Source organism: Monodelphis domestica, chromosome 7 (genome assembly GCF_027887165.1).
Source record: "Monodelphis domestica isolate mMonDom1 chromosome 7, mMonDom1.pri, whole genome shotgun sequence".
Lineage (NCBI taxonomy): Eukaryota > Metazoa > Chordata > Mammalia > Didelphimorphia > Didelphidae > Monodelphis > Monodelphis domestica.
Window position 1 is genome coordinate 92,470,672 of NC_077233.1, and position 19,851 is coordinate 92,490,522.

The 19,851-nt window shown below is 38.1% G+C and overlaps 1 protein-coding gene across 3 annotated transcripts in view; it reads left to right on the forward strand.

Annotated features, from left to right (window-relative positions):
* The window catches only part of QRICH1 (glutamine rich 1), a 68,586-nt gene extending 48,968 nt beyond the window's left edge, over positions 1-19,618 (forward strand). For all 3 annotated transcript variants that reach the window (XM_007499833.3, XM_001367708.4, XM_056805084.1), the window contains 7 exons: positions 10,961-11,138; positions 12,590-12,744; positions 14,576-14,690; positions 16,942-17,050; positions 17,466-17,617; positions 18,064-18,154; positions 18,642-19,618. In XM_007499833.3, coding sequence (XP_007499895.1) covers positions 10,961-11,138; positions 12,590-12,744; positions 14,576-14,690; positions 16,942-17,050; positions 17,466-17,617; positions 18,064-18,154; positions 18,642-18,834 — 993 coding nt within the window. In that variant the 3' untranslated portion in view covers positions 18,835-19,618. The remainder of the gene's footprint in view (positions 1-10,960; positions 11,139-12,589; positions 12,745-14,575; positions 14,691-16,941; positions 17,051-17,465; positions 17,618-18,063; positions 18,155-18,641) is intronic.
* Positions 19,619-19,851: the final 233 nt, after the last annotated feature.

A 19,851-nucleotide genomic window follows, 5' to 3' on the forward strand; every position in this document is an offset into this window, starting at 1 on the left:
TAGGCTAGTGAACTGGGAATGCACCCATTTTGAAAGAGGTCTAGGATGCTTTGAGATCCAGTCCTCAGGGAAACTGCTATCAAATGGGAAGGAGGTAGAAATTGAACAGTATTTGGAAATAAAGGAAAAGCCTGATATTACCAAAGATCTCAGGAAGAAGAAAAACTCAAAGACCTTGAAAATAAGTGTATAAACCAATACTGAAAACATTAACAGCAGAAGGAAATATGATATCCAATAAATTGCATTGGGCACCCAGGACAGGGGAGGGAATGGAATAATGTGTTCCATGGAGCACTGGAGCTCAAGATAAACCCCCAAAACATGTGAAAAAAATGTTCTAAATCACTTATAATCAGAGAAATGCAAATCAAAACATCTCTGAGGTACCACCTCATACCTAGCAGATTGGCTAACATGACAGTAAAGAAAAGTAATAAATGTTGGAGGGGATGTGGCAAAATTGGACATTAATGCATTGCTGGTGGAGTTGTGAATTGATCTAACCATTCTGGAAGGCAATTTGGAACTATGCCCAAAGGGCACTAAAAGACTGCCTACCCTTTGATCCAGCCATAGCACTGCTGGGTCTGTACCCCAAAGAGTTAATAAGGAAAAAAACTTGTACAAGAATATTCATAGCTGCACTCTTTGTGGTGGTGAAAAATAGGAAAATGAGGGGATTCCCTTCAATTGGGGAATAGGTGAACAAATTGTGGTATATGTTGGTGATGGAATACTATTGTGCTCAAAGGAATAATAAAGTGGAGGAATTCCATGGGAACTGTAACAACCTCCAGGAAATGATGCAGAGTGAAAGGAGCAGAACCACAGATACTGATACACTTTGGTACAATTGAACATAATGGACTTCTCTACAAGTAGCAATGCAATGACCCAGGACAATTCTGAAGGTGTGATATGGAAATCACATTAAAAGACATATATATTAATTTAAGGTCGCCAAGGAATTCAGCTATATAATTCCTAAATGAAAACTCAAGTCAGCAGTCAACCTTTTATGGAGCTTTTAATTACTAACAGGAGGAAGAAAGGTGAGAGAGAGAGAGTGAATGAGAGAGATGAATGAGAGAGAATGAGAATGAATGAATAACCCCTCTGCTAGGCCAAAGGGAGGCAAAGAAAAGAGCTTCACCCAGGACCGCCCAGAGGTCTGTCCCCTTTGCACATGTCTGTTGAAGGCCACATTCTCAAATAATTTAATCTTGAGCTTTACTGCAGCCCTTCCTAAATCCTGTTACCCTGAGTAGGGTGGAGATTGTAGTTTCCAAGACCTGATTCTGGTTGTTATTGATCAGGAAATAGCCAAATCCCATCCTCTAAAGAATGGTTTGAACAGGGTTGAGTAGTTTTGAAATTCACAAAGGACTTATGAAAAAGAACACTATCCACATTCAGAGGAAGATCTGTGGAAGTAGAAACACAGAAGAACAACAACTGCTTGATCACATGGGTCAATGGGGATATGATTGGGGATAAAGACCCTAAATGATTACTCTAGTGCAAGTATCAATAATATGGAAATAGGTCTGGACCAGTGACACATGTAAAAGGGAATTTTGAGGTTTACAAAACCCAGTGGGATTGTGCATCGGCTATGGGAGGGGTGGGAAAGAACATGATTTTTGTACTCCTACTCTAAATTAATCAATTAAATTTGGGGGATATATATATATATATATTCAGGCTAACCATAAGTGAATAAAAAGATAATAGAAAGAGAACTCCCATTACAAATAATTGCAAAATACATAAAATATCTCGAGTCAAAGTATTAGAGCACATAAAACTTGTATGAATTCATTTGGAAAGTCCTCCTTAACTAACAATAGTGGAGGGAATATTCAGCTTTCCTGGCTGGGCCATGCGAATATAATTTCAATGACAATACTAACAAAATTAATTTACACTTTTAGAGGTAGACTAATAAATTCAAAGGAACACATAGAACGTGATAAAATAATAAATAGTAACAATTCATTTGGAAAAAAGAAAAGATCTAAAACAGACAGATTATGAAAAGAGGTAGAGACAAAGAGGGAACAGCATTTCCATAGTTAACTATATTTTAAAGTAAAACTCATCAAAACCATCTCACAATGGTTAAAAACTAGATAACTTGATCAGTGGGATAGTTGAGGCAAGGGAGAATCAGAGACAGTGGAACCCAATAATCCAATGTTTGATTAAGTGGAAAGCTTAGAAATTACCTCTATATGATAAAAATTCTGGGAAAACTAGAAAGTATTCTGGCGAAATTAGGCTTAGACCAACACTATACACCATGTTCCACAATACATTCTAAATGGATACATGACCTTTATATTAAGGATCATATTATTTTAAAAATTAGAAGAAAAGCAGATCATATTACCTCTCACAGGTATGGTTAGAGGATGTATTCTCAGACAAGGAATAGAGATAATTCAAAGATAAAGCAGATAATTACATGAAACTGAAAATCTTCTGTATAGGTAAAATTAATGGACCTCAGATAAGAAGTTAAGTGGTGGAATAGTAGGAATAAATCTTTATTAAATTTCTCTGATTTGTATTTAAGGCATAAACTATATACATATATAAAACCAATCAATACATAGTCAAAGGATAAGAATAGTTTTCTAAAGAAAGTTTCAGATCACTGCTAATAAGAGAAATGCACATCAAAACAGCATTTAAGATTTTATCTTGGACTTCTGGGTAAGCATGGCGGTAGTCTCAAAGCGAGTCACTTACCCTCCCCAGCACACACCAAGGACTACCCCCAAAGACCTTAAGAACCATTTTCAGAGGAGTGGAGGAACTATATAGTGGGGCGCAGCATTGAAGGTGCATGGGATTGGGGCTTTTCCAGTCTATAAGAGGGTGAAAGGGCTTCCACCCAAACATGAGCCGACCCACCCTCCCCCAACCCCACCTATAGAGCCAGCACATGCCAAGATGAGCAAGCAAGGGGCACCCTTGAAGTGAGCAAGGGACACCTCTGGGTCCTTGAGAGTGGACTAGAACCGTGTGGAACCCACCCCCGAAAGCAGCTTGGCGGGAAACCCCAGCAAACAAGGGATTTCAGACCTTAGGTGCCCGTATCCAGTGTGTCTCCCCCCCCCAGTGAGTGAGGAGTGCTTCTGGAGCGAGCAAGACCATTGGAGAACCACCCTTGGGGACAGCTGGACCGGAAAACCATGTGGGTGATAGAGCACAGACCCTGGGTGCCCCTCGGAAGGAAGCACCGAGAAGAGCTGCAAAGGATAGCTTGCTTTAGGCATAATCCTTGCTCCTTAACTCCATACACAGAGAAGCTGCCCAGCTGACTCGGATTTCTGACTAAAGAGGAAAGGGAAAACACCCAGGAAAAATGGCTAATTGTGCACAGGAGCCTCAAAATTCTTCCAAAAATAACAAAAAGAAGACTGTGACCCTCGAGAATTTTTATGGAGGAAAACCCAGGCTACAGAGGGAACACTGGACGAAATTCAAATGAAGGCAAAACTGAAGGGGGGGGGGGGGCTGAAACTGTCCACAAGCCCTGGAAGAATCTCAAATGGAGCTTATCATCAAAAAGATGGAAGACTTCTGGAAAGAAAAATGGGAAATGGTTCCCCAAAAAAATGAAATCATGGCTGAGTACCAAAAGATTAAAGCAGAAAACCATGTCTTAAGGACCAAAATTGAACAACTGGAAACCAATGATCTTGAAAAACAGCAAAAATTAATAAAGCATGGTCAAAAGACAAAATAGAAGAAAACATAAAATATCTCACTGACAAGTGACTTGGAACACGATATTCAGGAAGGCAAGAAAACTGGGTCTTCAACCAAGAATCACCTATCCATCAAAACTGACTACTTCCAGGGGGAAAGTATGGGCATTCAACAAAATAGAAGATTTCCAAGTATTTGTAAGGAAAAGACCAGAACTAAGTGCAAAGTTTGATATCCAAACACAAAGATCAAGAGAAACATGAAGAAGTAAATAGGAAAGAGAGGGGAAAGGAGAAAAAATGTTTTGTTTTGTTTTTAATTAATCAAACTCTTCAGGGGATACAATTAGATCAAACTATATATATTAATATATCGGGGAAATGTTATTTGTAACTCACAAAAACTTTTCATTATTGTAGTAATTAGAAGAATCATTAAGAGGAAAAGATTATGGCATTAAAGGCTATAAAATGATATGCAAAAAAGGGGGGTGAGGGGGAATCAATGATGGTACTAAGAGATACATGAAGAAATAAAATAAATAGAATAATCTTTGTCACACAAAGCTATACATGGGAAGGGGAGGGGAAGAATACTCTTATAAGAGGGAGAGGAAGAGAGTGCTAATAAGTAATACTCGAATATCACTCTTAGTGAAATCAATTCTGAGAGGGAAGAACAACTAGATCCATTGGAATCTTGAAGTCTATCTTATCCTACAGGGTAAGGAAGAAGGGAAAACTGGGGGGGGGTAGGGGGGAGGGAAGGAGAGGAGGGAGGAAACTTAACAGACCCTAAAAAATAAACAAAAAACAAGAAGGGAACAAAAAGGGAATGGCCAAAAAGGGAAGCATATCAAGAGAGGGGAATGGGGGATTGAGTAATAGTAAACCACTGGTTTAAAAGGATATAGCAAAAGAAGGAAGGTCAGAACTAGGAGAGGATATCAAAATGCTAGGGAATTCAAAAGTGACAATCATAACTTTGAATGTGAATGGGATGGACTCACCCATAAAACCTAGACGAATAGGAGAGTGGATTAGAATCCAGAATCCCACCATATGTTGTGTACAAGAAACATATATGAGGTGAGTAGATACTCACAAGGTCAGAATTAAAGGGTGGAGCAAGACCTGTTGAGCCTCAACTGACAGAAAGAAGGCAGGAGTTGCAATCATGATATCTGACAAAGCCAAAGTAAAATAGACCTGATTAAAAGGGATAGGGAAGATAAATGCATCCTGATAAAAGGGAGTATAGATAATGGGGAAATATCACTAATCAACATGAATGTACCAAATGCACCCAAATTTTCTAATGGAAAAACTAGTAGAATTGAAGGGGGAAATAGGTAGTAAAACTATACTAGTGGGAGACCTGAACCTACCACTATCAAATTTAGATAAATCAAATTAAAAAATAAATAAGAAAGAGGTAAAAGAGGTGAATGAAATCTTAGAAAAATTAGAGTTAGTAGATATATGGAGAAAAAGAAATGGGGATAAAAAGGAATACACCTTTTCAGCAGCACAAGGCACATTCACAAAAATTGACCATATTTTTGGTCATAAAAAGATGGCATACAACTGCAGAAAAGCAGGAATAATAAATGCAACCTTTTCAGATAAGGGAATAAAAATAATTATAATATATATAATATATAATAAAAATAATTATCAGTAAGGGTACATTGAGAGCCAAATCAAAAATTAATTGGAAATTAAAAAACAACTACTCAGAGAACAAATCATAGAAACAATTAATAATTTCACTGAAGAAAATGACAATGATGAGACATCCTTTCAAACTCTATGGGATGCAGCCAAAACAGTACTCAGGGGAAAATTTATATCCTTGAGTTCATATATTAACAAATTAGGGAGGGCAGAGGTCAATGAATTGGACATGCAAATCAAAAAACTTGAAAGCGAACAAATTACCCCACACACACACACACACAGAAGAAAACCAAATTAGAGATCCTAAAAATTAAGGGAGAAATTAATAAAATAAAAAATGATAGAACTATTGAACTAATAAATAAGACTAGAAGAAGCTAGTATTTTGAAAAAAATAAGAGTAGACAAAATAATGGTCAATCTAATAAAGAAGAAAGAAGAAAATCGAATTAACAGTATCAGGGATGGAAAGGGAGAACTCACCTCCAGTGAAGAGGAAATTAAGACAATCATTAAAAACTATTTTGCCCAATTATATGGCAATAAATATGCCAATCTAGGTGATATGGATGAATACTTACAAAAATATAAATTGCCTAGATTAACAGAAGAAATAGAATTCTTAAATAATCCCATATTGTAGCATTCCAAGCATATTCACATCTATGAAATATGAATGATTGTATGGTTACTGTGTCTTCAGATACAAGGTGATACTCTGATATTTGTGAATGAAATCTTGACCTAGCCATGTGGCCTGTTGCCTAAGACAAACTCATTAACATTTTGGCTTAGAGTCCTCTGAGAAAGTGCAGGTTGAAAGGTACACGCCCAAAAGGCATCACCTTCACCTTGTCATCCAATCTGAATTATCTATGCTTTGTTATGTGGTCATTGATCCTGGCAATCCCTAATAAAGCCTGGGATAAAGGCGTGATTCATTCTCTTTCTCTCTCTCTCCCTTTCCCTCTCCCTCTTTCTCCCTCTCCCTCCCTCTCCCTCTCTCTCTCCACTACTGTCTCTTTACTAAGGCCTCTCTTGGCCACATGCTTTGCTTTTCTGTGTCTCTCATTCTTCACTCATATTCTCAGACTCCTCCCTTCTTCTCGAGTCCCAACCCACAAAGGAAAAATCCCTTTTTGTAACCACCATTAGCAGGTTACACATATCAGAAAAAGAAATTGAACAGGCCATCAAAGAACTCCCAAACAAAAAATCCCCAAGGGCCTGATGGATTCACAAGTGAATTCTATCAAACATTCAAAGAACAAAGTTGCTTATTATTTCCACTAACTTTTTAATTGATTCTCTAGGATTCTTTAAGTAGACCATCATGTCATCTGCAAGAAGTGGTCTCCTCATTGCCAATTTTAACACCTTCAATTTTTTTTTCTTCTCTAATTGCTACTGCTAGTATTTCTAGTACAATGTTAAATAATAGAGGTGATAATGGGCATCCTACTTTCACTCCTGATCTTACTGGTAAGGCTTCTAGTTTATCCCCATTGCAGATGATGTTTGCTGATGGTTTTAGATATATACCGTATTATTTTAAGGAAAGGCCCTTCTATTCCTATACTTTCTAGTGTTTTCAATAGGAATGGGTGTTGTATATTATCAAAGGCTTTTTATGCATCTATTGAGATAATCATGTGGTTTTTGTCAGTTTGCTTATTAATATGTTCAATTATGTGGATGGTTTTCCTAATATTGAACCTCCTTGCATTCTTGGTATGAATCCTACCTGGTCATATTGAATAACCCTTGTGATGACTTGCTGGAGTCTTTTTGCTAGTATCCTATTTAAGATTTTTGCATCTATATTCATTAAGGAGATTGGTTGGAAAGATTTTTAAAACCAAGCAAGACTTAGAGTCACACCCCATTCAAAATTACCTTAGACAAAATAAAATACTTAGGAATCTATCTCCCAAGACAAACACAGGAACTTTATGGACAACTACAAAACACTCTCCACACAACTAAAACTAGACTTGAACAATTGGAAAAACATTAACTGCTCATGGGTAGGACGAGCCAATATAATAAAAATGACCATCCTACCCAAACTCATCTATCTATTTAGTGCCATGCCCCTGGAAATTCCAAAAAAATTTTTTACTGATCTAGAAAAAAACATAACAAAGTTCATTTGGAAGAACAAAGGATCAAGGATATCCAGGGAAATAATGAAAAAAAAATACAAAGGAAGGGGGCCTTGCAGTCCCAGATCTCAAACTATATTATAAAGAAGCGGTCATCAAAAACAATTTGGTACTGGCTAAGAGACAGAAAGGAGGATCAGTGGAATAGACTTGGGGTAAGTGACCTCAGCAAAACAGTATATGACAAACCCAAAGATCCCAGCTTTTGGGACAAAAATCCACTATTTCATAAAAACTGCTGGGAAAATTGGAGGACAGTGTGGGAAAGATTAGGTTTAAACTAATACCTCACACCCTACACCAAGATAAATTCAAAATGGGTGAATGACTTGAACATAAAGAAGGAAACTATAAGAAAATTAGGCGAACACAGAATAGTATACATGTCAGACCTTTGAGAAGGGAAAGACTTTAAAACCAAGCAAGTCTTAGAAAGAGTCACAAAATGCAAAATAAATAATCTGGAATACATCCAATTAAAAAGTTTTTGTACAAACAAAACCAATGTAACTAAAATCAGAAGGGAAGCAACAAATTGGGAAACAATCTTCATAAAAACCTCTGACAAAGGTCTAATTACTCAAATTTACAAAGAGCTAAATCAATTGTACAAAAAATCAAGCCATTCTCCAATTGATAAATGGGCAAGGGACATGAACAGGCAGTTCTCAGCCAAAGAAATCAAAACTATTAATAAGCACATGAAAAAGTGTTCTACATCTACAAGCAATTCCACTGGGTTGTACAAATGTCATCACTTGATAACTATTTCTGTATTATTCATTTTTGCTATAGAGCAATCTTCTAAAGCCTAAACCCCAAATCACATACCCATATATACACGTGATAAGTGATGTCATATGTTCTTTTGCATTTCTACCCCCATAGTTCTTTCTCTCGATGTGGTTAACATTCTTTCCTATAAGTCCTTCAGGAGTGTCTTGGATTATTGCATTGCTACTAGTAACAAAGTCCCTTACATTGGATTGTTCTACAGTGTTTTACTTTATGTGTACACTGTTCTCCTTGTTCTGCTCATTTCACTCTGCATCAGTTCATTAAGGTTCTCCCAGTTCATATAGAAATCCTCCAGATCATATCCACATATACCTTTGGATCTTCGTGATTTTCTTGTAGTGCTTGATATCTTCTTTGATTTATTCATCTTCAACTTTTATTTTTTGAATTGGGAACCTTGTGCCAGTGCCTGGCTCCCCTGGCTCCATCATTCCCTGCTTTGCTTTTGGGTCTGGTTATTGGCCCTACTTGGTTTCAGTACTGGGTTCCTAAGATGACCTCCCCATCCCTGTTAATACTTTTGGCCCTTCTAAGGTTTAGGGCTCATAGAACTTTAGAGTCCTGTAATGACATGTCATGACTAAGGGCTGTGGATCTCAGAGTATAGACATACCATACTGCTGTCTTTTTTTCCTGTTAGTTTTAAAGGTTTTCAACTACCTTGAGGCTTTCTCAGGAGATCTTCCAGTCTATACAGGTATCTGGCCCACCACTAATTCTTCTGAACAGCTCTTAGCTGGTTTGCCTAAGCAAGATTATTGGCTTTTCTGGCACTAGATCTTTCCTATTACCTATAGGCTTCTGGCTAACCTGTATAATTATTCAGTAGAAGAAGTTATTTGCTATAATTCTTCACTGGGTTTCTCAATCCTTTTTTTCCATATGGTGCTATTTTTAGGTTTTTGCTGGAACCTCCAGGCATCTATCTTATTAAAAAAAAAAAACTCTTTTATGTCCTTTATTGTATACTATAGCTAAAATAAGAAGGAAATTTTAATTTAAGAATCTTTTTTGCATTATATATTTCTGAGAGCCAAAATCAATTAAGATGTAAAACATATATGGAAGAAAATGGATTGCTGCAAATGCATCTACATTCCATTGTCAACCCTAGAATGTTATGACTTTCCTCCCACTTTTTTTGTGAGAAACTTTGTTGACTAGAAAAAAAGAAACATTGTTCAGCTTTTGACTTAGTAATAAAGTATGATCATGTTTCTCTTTGTTCTTGTCTAAAATTAGTCGTTGTTTCTTGAAATGGTCATCTAGTACAGATTGATCATTTTAGAGATGAGAAAATTAAGCCAAAGAGAAATAACTTTGAATCTTCATATGCAAATCCATTTATTTAGACAAAGTATGCTGGTATAATGAAAAGAATCTCAAGTTAGAGGTCAAAAGATGTCCATTTAAATCCCAGCTTTGCTAATTTATTACGTGTATGATTTTGGGCAGATCAATTGGGCTTCCTCTTGTCAGTCCCAGAGTAAATAAATTGTCAATCAGGCCTGAGCTATTTTGCAATCTGTGACATCCTAGTATGTTTTGTTAGATGGTATGGAAGGTTATAGGAGGAAGAAAACAAATTTTTTTTAAAAAATCTAAGGTAAAGGAAATATGCGGAAAGTCTAAGATTGACTTTTGCTACAAGTTAACTGTTACCAAAGATCCTATTTCAAACTATCATTGGTTTTTAGCTCCAATAGAAAATTGTGGAAATTTTTTGGTGTCTACATACTCTGAGGCTATTTGCTTCTTTCTAATGGCAATTTGTTTCCAGGATAGAAGTCTGTGTTTTATCCAGCAGAGGGCATCCTCCCTGTATAAACTTAAAGTATCCTGAGTGAAAGACTGTCCTTTTTTTCATCCATGTGGAGAAGATAGATAAAGCTTTAGTTATTTCTCATCTGCAGTCTGTACTTTCTTTCCTGTTTGATCCAAGGCAATATAATTTTAGAATTTATTCTATTGGGAATGTCAGCTGTAAGAAAGTTATTTGATAGCTATAACAAGTAATGCTGATTTTGCTGAAGGCCCTGTTAAGGGCCTAAAGAATGTTTTCACTGAAAAATTAGAAAGACTTCTGGTAGATACTTGCATGTAAAATAGCCCACAGGGATGAGCTGTATGCCTAAGCCTAATATATCAGAGAAGGATGATGTTTGTGTTATAGTTTGTTTTAATGATAGCCTTAGGATCATAGATTTTGATGGGACCTTAGAGATCACCTAGCCCAGAGATTCTTAAACTTTTTTGTATCATGAACTCATACGGCAGTACGGTATAGCCCATGGAGTCCTCAGAATAATGTTTTTAAATGCATAAAATAACATACATAAAATTACAAAGGAAACTGATTACTGAAGTACAATTAACCAAATGTTGTTTTTTTTTTTCCAAAACAAAAAACCCAAATTTTTACAGACCAGATTAAAACCCCCTGATCTAGTTCAACCCCTTCTTTTCATAGATGAGGAAACTGAGACCTAAGTGGAGAAAGAACTTACCCAAGGTAACAGGTAGTAGCTCATTGATAGTGCTCATCTGATTTCTGAGAGCTCATGATCATAACCCTTTGTGAATTATCTGTCACAGGCTCAGACCGTCCAAGTTGCTGAAGTTGAGCCACAAGCCCAGCCACAGCCTTCACCAGAGCTCCTACTCCCTAATTCTCTAAAGCCAGAAGAAGGTCTTGAGGTTTGGAAAAGCTGGGCCCAGACAAAGAATGCTGAACTTGAGAAGGATGCTCAGAACCGATTGGCACCCATTGGCCGTAAGTGTTTGGGGCTAGAAAGTTTGGCTACCAACTTACTTTTTACTGTTGGCCTATAAGAGGGCAGGGGATGAAAGAAGGGAGGCAACAAAAGCAAATCTTGTAGGATAGATTATTTTTTGTATTCCCTTCCTGGATTACTCCCATTATATTGCCCATTTCTTTGAGAAAAAAATTATCACTGCCAAATGACTTGAAGAGCTTCAAAGAAACTGATCACAGAAGACATTGCAGATAATTTAGGCTTTATAAATATCAAAACTTTATTCCTAACCACTCATTTAGGGGTGGGGAAACTTTTTTTTTGTTTTTTAAGCCCTTATCTTCTATCTTAGAGTCATTTCTAAGAAGAGGAGAGTCACACATCTAGGAAGTGTCTGAGCTCAGATTTGAATCCTGGACCTCCTATTACCAAATCTTCAGCTATTCTTAATCATTTGAAGTTTTGTATTCTTTGGTAGACATGTCTGAAATGTATATATTGGAAGTCAGATTGAACAGCAAATTAGTTCACTTTGAGGCAAATGAGCAAGACCTGGGAGTGTATTCCAATCAAGAGAGTTACCTTGTCTGTTTGAGCTTATAAAATAGAGATTACCAACTGTTGCCTCACGTTGGTGATTTCTGGAAGATCAGGCCTGGGGAAATCATTTAACTCTTCTGAGCCTCAATTATCACATTTCCAAAGTAGATATAAATATTTATATTATTTCTCTATAGTTATAAAGTTCAAATGAAATACTGTTTTATAAAGGCCTTTGTATCTTTTAAGCACTCTGTTGCTATTGGTTATTTTATTCTCCAGTCTTATAATACCCATATATGATTCCTCAAACATTCTATGGTCTCTGTCTCTATGCTTTCAATTCTTGGCTTTGTATGGAAAAACCATCTGTACAGTCGTGCATTTGGAGCTTAATTGCAAATATTTTGCCAGCCTCTGGTATAGGGAATAAAAGGAAGGCAGTGGGAGAGTTTCTTAAGAATCTACAATGGGTCAGGCAGTATGCTAAGCATTCTTCAAATATCATATCATTTAATTCTCACTTTACAAATATCTCATTTATTCTTCATGAGGTCAGTGCTATTATTATCCCCATTTTCCAGTTTGGGAAACTGACTAGACAGGTTATGTGACTTACCTAGGGCCACACAATTATTTAGTATGTATCTGAGGCTGAATTTGAGCTTAGGTCTTCTTGATTCCAGGGCCAGCACTATTTCCACCGTGTCTACCTCTAATTAGGAATGGTAATTTTTCTTATACAGCCTATAATAAGTAACTGGTAATGGAGTGGAATTAAACAGGAAGAAGAAACTCTATGGTAATAACTAATTGTAACAAATCTCCTGTAAACCTTAAATTTTCATGTTCTGACTATCGCTTGATAATAGGGGACTTTTCACTGGCACAACTGAGCCATTCTATTTTTTTGTAACTTCCGTTTCAGGTCGCCAGCTACTGAGGTTCCAGGAAGATCTCATCTCCTCAGCTGTGGCAGAGTTGAATTATGGTCTATGTTTAATGACACGGGAGGCTCGAAATGGAGAAGGAGAACCTTATGACCCAGATGTGCTATACTATATCTTCCTGTGTATTCAGAAGGTAGGAATCAGAAATCTTCCCAGAGTTGTATTTTATTTGTAATTCTAGCTAGGAATTGCAGGAGGGCAGAATAATAGAAGTGGTTGGGGGTTTTAATTGAAACTGAATACTTCGATTTTTTAATGGAAACATAATATGATGGTAATCAATCTGATATTTATTTCTCATTCATAGTTCTTTTGTTTTTTATTTAACTGTTTAATGGAAATTGATGTAATACTTTACAGATATCCCTTGTGCTCATTTTAACTCAAGGTTTGTGCTCGTGATCTGCCTTTCTCTTACCCAACCAATGAAAAGGCATAATATTTTGATTGATGGCCCTGCTTCCATGAATACAGAAATGTTTTTTGGTTTAGGTACATTTATGACATTTCATTATAAAGTGTAGTGGGAGAAATTTTTCACCCTGAGTTTCAGAAAGCAGATATAAGAACAGTTTGTGGCAGGCAGCTAAGGATAGTAAAAAATAATCCTGATGAAGTAGGAAATCGTGGTTCTCCTCTGGGATCTATCTCCCAGTTGTCATGAGTTGATTCATCTAGATTATAGTTAAAGTAGTGCCAGAAAGGGGCTACCTAGTCCAAACTCCCTCGTGTTTGTGTTTGTTTTAACAGGACCTTTGATTTCATTGGTATAGGGGACTTAGAGAGTTGCCTGGGGGTACTTGAGGGTAAATGATTTGCCCACCGTCACACTGCCACTATGTTTCAGAGGCAAGACTTGAATGTAGGTCTTTATCACTCTAAGGTAGGTACAGAGGAGGAAGCTGAGCTCTAGAGTGGGGGTGTGATTTGCCCAAAATTACACAGGTAGCAAGTGCTAGATGAGATTTGAACCCAAGTCTTCTGCCAATATAGCTAATGCATCTTCATTGTTTCATGCTGCCACTAGTAAGTCACTTGAGTCTTTCTGAGCCTTTTCAGAGATGCCCCTTCTGTGAAATGGGCATGATAATAACTGCCATACTTACTTTAACAGGGATGATTGTGAAAAATCAGTACATAATAAAGTAAATAATGGTCCTAAAGAACGGGATGGTGTTGCCATTGAAACATAGGATTTAGAACTATGAAAATCCATTGAAAAATTGAATAGTTCAAGAAATTTTGAGAGAAGAAATTATCAGAGCATAGAGAGGAATAAGCAGTCTGGCTAGGATATAGAAAATTAATTCTAAAGTGCCCCTTGTTTAGTCTTTATACAGTTTAGCTTGTGTGTTTTATGGGCAAGGATTATCTGCCTTCCTAAGAGGTTTTATTAAACCTCTATCTTTTTTGTAAGGAAAAATAAATTAAGTTTTTGTGAATATGTCCATTTAATGAGAGAATCCAGAACAAGTGCAGAAAAGGGAAGAAAGAATCGTATGATGGAGGCAGTGTCAGAAGGCAGGGTTGGACTGCCAACCCTTCAGCTTCCTGCAGACAGTGAACAGTGAAGTGGATGAGAGGATCACAAAAGGAAGAAATCCCTTCTTGGAGGGCCCCTCCTCAGAATATACTCTACCTCACAGGAAACATGTGGGTACCTGAAATTCATGGGCCAGAACTGGGATGGAAATTTTGTTACTCTCCATCAGCTGTGACTTCCACGGTAGGAAAAGTCCCCAGGAAAGTCCTCCTGTGCTCTGCCCAGAGGAGCCTGAATGAAAACTAAGACTCATCACCCCGCCCCACCCCTGTGGCTAGTGACCAGGAAGTATCCTTGGACCTAGAAGAAGCTTACCATCTGGAAATGTTTCTCTTACTGTTTTTTGGGGGGGAATAAATATCTGGAAAGAGCTAAACTTAGAAGACTGTTTATTTCTACAGTGACTCTGTTTCTTTTGTAGTATCTTTTTGAAAATGGCCGAGTAGATGACATATTTTCAGATCTTTATTATGTTCGGTTCACGGAGTGGCTTCATGAAATTCTGAAGGATGTTCAGCCTCGAGTCACATCTCTTGGTGAGTCACCCTTCTGTTTAAAGCATCTTGTTTCTTGCCACTATCTGAAGTTTCTAAGAGAAAGAACAAAAATATGGCAGTTTTAGGACCAAGCTGCTCTTTTTTCCAAGTTATCAAGTCTTTTCCTTTCCTTCTTAGGATACTTTGCATTCATATCACTAGTCATGTGGGGAACTCTTCTTAGCTTTGCTGAACAACATAAAATGTGTAGGGATGCCAGCATGAAACGTAAACTTCAAAGCATTTCAAATCTCAAGCTTTTTCATATGGTTTACTGTGTGCTTAAGACAATGTTGCAATAATTCAGACGTCAGTCATGGCATAATAATACTCAAATTGGATGAACACTTATTAAGTACTTCACCTATTTTTTGATTGTCCGTTTTTTGGTTTTGTTTTTTTTTTTTAAATAATTTTGGCATTGCTGGTCTTGGATTCGAAAGTGCTTTCCTACTGACTTGTGTAACCATAGGCCAATCAGTTCTTCTGTTTAGGTCTTCATTTTCTTTATCTGGTAAATGAAAATGTTAAGAGCATCTACTCTCTAAAATCCTTCCAGATATGAATTGTATTAAATTGATATGTTCTAGTTTATTTCATGTGAAGCAAGCATAGTGATATGGGCTAAGTGACAAAATTACTTACTTAGATAAAAGGAACAGAGAGAACATGTATGGGAGGAAGTATGTCCAGAAAAGCCTTCAGAAACATCCTACCTTTCCTCTGGGGCTTTCCAAACACTGAAGTCATTTTTTTTGTGTTTGCCAGCCTGTTACCTGCTTTCTAGTCACTCTGTAAATTATGGAGTTAATTCCATTTTTCTAAGCCCATAACATGTACCCCCCCCCTTTTTTTTTTTTCTGGAAATGTGGGTTCGCTCCTAATGAACTACCCTGACCAGCAGGGTCCCACAAGGGAAGGGGCTCACCTTTGTAATGGGACCGAGGAGAGATAGGGACCGAGAACCAGGGTGGAAATGAAAGACAGTTGGATAGGGCAGGCAACCCCTATGATTTTCCTCAAGGCGGAAAATGAGGATAATGGAATACTAGGTGGTTGAGGAGATTAAGGTAGAGAATGCAGGCCGAGATGGTCACAGCCTCGGGGAAGGAAAGGACTTGGAGGAGAAAGAGAGAAACAGTGATCCTATCTGGGGAAAGAACCTTCCTAAAAAGAGAAAATTCCAGGGGTTGCCTTGCTTTTATTGATGAGGAGGCAGAGGAATGCCTCTAATCACATAACAATTACATCACATATCTTAGACAATCATGATTGGGTGGTACAGTGGAGGGAACACCTTTTGGGCGTGTAGGACATAACCCGGCTTTCCCGGGCAAGTCTCCGAACATGTTAATGGGCTTGTGTTGGGCAATAGGTCGAGTGATCAGGTCAAGGTTACCTTCACAAACCTTATCGGTAAAGCCTCATGCTTGGAGACACAGTAATCATACAGTCATCTGTATTTCATAGATGTGAATATGCTTGGGATGCTACAGGAAACAGATTCAGAGAAAAGCCAAAAGTTGTAAATAATACACACCTGTGAATAATAGGTGTGTCTTTATCTACTATAGTGAGTGTGTTCCTTCTACTGAGAGTTAGATGTGAGTATGCACCCAACTATTAGCCAAGACACAAACCTAATCCAGGGTCTTGGCCATTGGCCCTATATTTATAGTTGATCCCCATCTAGTGGAGATGCCTGGAATAGCCAACGGGCCAGTAGTCTTGTTCTCTAGAAAGGTTTCTAGAGACCAAGAAATTGGGAAAAGGAGAGTATCTGGAAGCCTAAAGACGCCATTACAGGAAAGAGGCACTTAACAGGCTATCTCACTAAGGTAGTGGAAGTTCCAGGTAGCTCTGATCAGTTATGGATCTTCCTTTCTGCAAGCCAAGAGCAAATACCTCCTTGTACTCAACACTGTTATAAAGAGTAATTCAGATGGGGAGGTCATCTTTGCTGTGGCCTAGCAAGGGGAGATTAATAGTCCACACTGCTGTGAACCAATCTTCTTTTTATCCCCTAATATATTTGCTTTTTGATGCACAGAGGACATTTTTTTAGGAATGTAGCTATTAAGACCAAGTAGAAGATCTTGAACTAAAGTTTGAAGTGCTATCACCGCTCCATGATCTTTAATACTGTGTATTCCATTTCTTACACTTTGTTCCCTCCTGTCAACATAGATTGTTCCATGTGTCTCTGACTCACCTCCCATATCCATGTAATAACAATACTCTCTTATTGTAGGTTATGTCCTGCCCAGCCGTGTGACAGAGGAGATGCTGTGGGAGTGTAAGCAGCTTGGGGCTCACTCCCCTTCTACACTTCTCACCACACTCATGTTTTTTAACACAAAGTAAGTATTTTTGGAGAATGGAATCCTAAATATTGGGTGGTAATTGCATTTACTTGGGGGGGGTGTGGAAAAAAGGGTCATTATGCTTATTAGAGAAGGTTTTCTTCCTTACCTACCCCTTAATGCCCAAGAGAAAGACCCATGGTACTGATCAGCCTAGGATCTAAGGAAGCCAATTTGTTTGTGAAATTATTGTTGTTGTTGTTTAAAACCAAAGTTTCTCTGTACTCCAAGGTGGTGAGCCAGAATCCGCCTACATAGCTATTTAGGTTCCTTGACATCTTTTAAAATTGTTTTGTCTGACCTCAGATACTTCTCTGAGCTACTTGTGGTCAGTGGGTGAGTAAAGTTGTCCTTCCTACATCCTTCTCATGGATATTACATCATTTTAATATCTCTCTACTTTACAATTTAGGTACTTTCTGTTGAAAACAGTAGATCAGCATATGAAACTGGCCTTTTCCAAAGTTTTACGACAGACAAAGAAGAACCCTTCAAATCCCAAGGATAAGAGCACAAGTATCCGGTATCTGAAGGCACTTGGCATACACCAGACTGGCCAGAAAGGTAGGAAGGTTGAGCCTTTTGGGTAATAGCAGACCTTGTCTCCTGTTGTGCTGTGACAAGACTGACTTTGGGGTGACTATAGGCAGAAAGTAACCAACCTGCTCCAGTTGTCCATTTCCCACCACACTTTATCCCCCATTTTGCTGATCTACTGCAGGTAGCAACTGAAAATTGGTCCTTGTCAAATCCTGTAATCCTTAAACCCACTTCTGCCCAGCCAGGTGAGAAGCTCTAACTTTATCCTTGCAAAAAGCAAGAGTTCAAGTGAAAGCATTGTGAGCTCCATGTTTCTTCCTAAAACGGTGAAAGGAGGTGCCTTCCTTGATCTGAGGTGTGGGTGTGCATGGGTTCTAGAATTGTCTGTGTTTATATCTCAAGCTGTGTTCTAGCCAGACTTACAGAGGGTCAATCTGACACATGATATGCGGTGGGGATGGGTTCTGTAGTTACAGATGATATGTATGCTGAACAGACTGAGAATCCAGAGAATCCACTGAGGTGCCCCATAAAACTCTATGATTTCTACCTCTTCAAATGGTGAGATTTCTTTCTGTGTGTTTGGGAGGGGAGAATTTGAACCCTGGAGAAAGGAATTCTCATGGCTGAGGAATTGAGGAAGTTTCAGATCCACCCCCACACTGCAACATTAAACATTAAATGACACAAAGCTAACACGTTTTCATTTTTAAGGCAGACTTTTATTAATAATTTATCATCTAGATTTCTCCATCCTGGAGAGTCATCCCTTACTACAAAATACCTTGAAGAGAAAAAATCAGCAAAACTGATGGAAACAACCAAAAACAAAACAAAACCATCAAATAACAAGCACATTTGCTGATGTACTTTAGTACTGTGTGAAGTATTTAGTGATGTATGAAGAGTTGGCTTATTTCTGACATTGCCATTACTTTTTATTCTTCTTTGTCCCAGGAAGTGAGGGGCTCAGGTGTGCTCATTGAAGGGAAAGGGGGAGGGGGGCAAAGGTGTAATTTAGCCTTACTACTTTTTCCCTTTCTCTCAGTCCCCAGAGTGTGAAAGGCCGAAACGACACATTTTACTTGACACCTGAGCCAGTGGTGGCACCCAACAGCCCAATCTGGTATTCGGTCCAACCAATCAACAGAGAGCAAATGGAGCAGATGCTTACCCGGATCCTGGTGATACGAGAAATTCAGGAAGCTATTGCTGTGGCAAATGCCAGTAACATGCACTGAGCAAGATGGGGAGATACAAGGAAAAACTGTACAGATTTCACACTAAAGAAGAGGCCTCAGTTGTTTTGTTTTTTTTTAATTGGTGTAGTTATGAAGCCTTTTTGGGCTGCTTCTGTTGAAAAGAAAATATAAAAGTAAAACCTACCCACCATGCATCATCATAAACCCGTGACAGACTTGTGCCTGCTGGAGCAATATGTTTCTGAAAGAATTGGACACCCTGGAAAGTTGCTGGCTAACTTTTTTTTCTTTTCTTTTTCCCCCCTCTTTTTTCTTTTTCACTTTTGTTGGGGCCTGAGGAAGGGACCTGGACTGCAGAGGAGAAAATATGGCCCCTTTCTCACCTCCAGAGAGAATGGAAATTATGATGGATGGACCTCCCTTCCGGCCCCAGGGTGCCTGCTATGTCTGCCTCCCCCAGGGGCCTGGCTGGCCTTGCCTGTCGCTGGTATAGCCATGTTCTTTTCTTTCTTCATGCTTAGACATGAACTTGGCATCTTATTAGAAGAAAAAATAAGGGGAGAGAATTTCAATTATGATTTATTAAAGACAATTTCTATTCAGCCCCGTTTAAACAAATGACATTTTAGATGTTAAAGTAAAAACTTTACCATGGTTTTTTTTTTTTTTGGGCCTAACATTGAGGCCTTAAAACTTGAGGCACATGTGCCTGATGGAATTCTTGTAACATACACTTGTGTATCATATAAAGATACAACACTGTTTCTCTTATGTATTCTTACTCTAGTTGTTTATTAAGAATGACAAGCACGTCTTTTCAACATGCTATTGAACAATGCGTCTTTATTTGGGAAGGGAGAGCAAAAATGGGGGACAGAGTTAGGGTTAACCTCTAAGTTTGCTATGTAGTAGAGTTAGAAATCCATTCTTATCCAGTAGTTATTTCTGAAGGACACAGAATTTTAAAGATGAAATCTCATCTTTTCTCCATATTATCATTTTATTAGATGAGAAGATTGAGGCCTGATGAGATGAAAATAATTCACCCGGGATTAC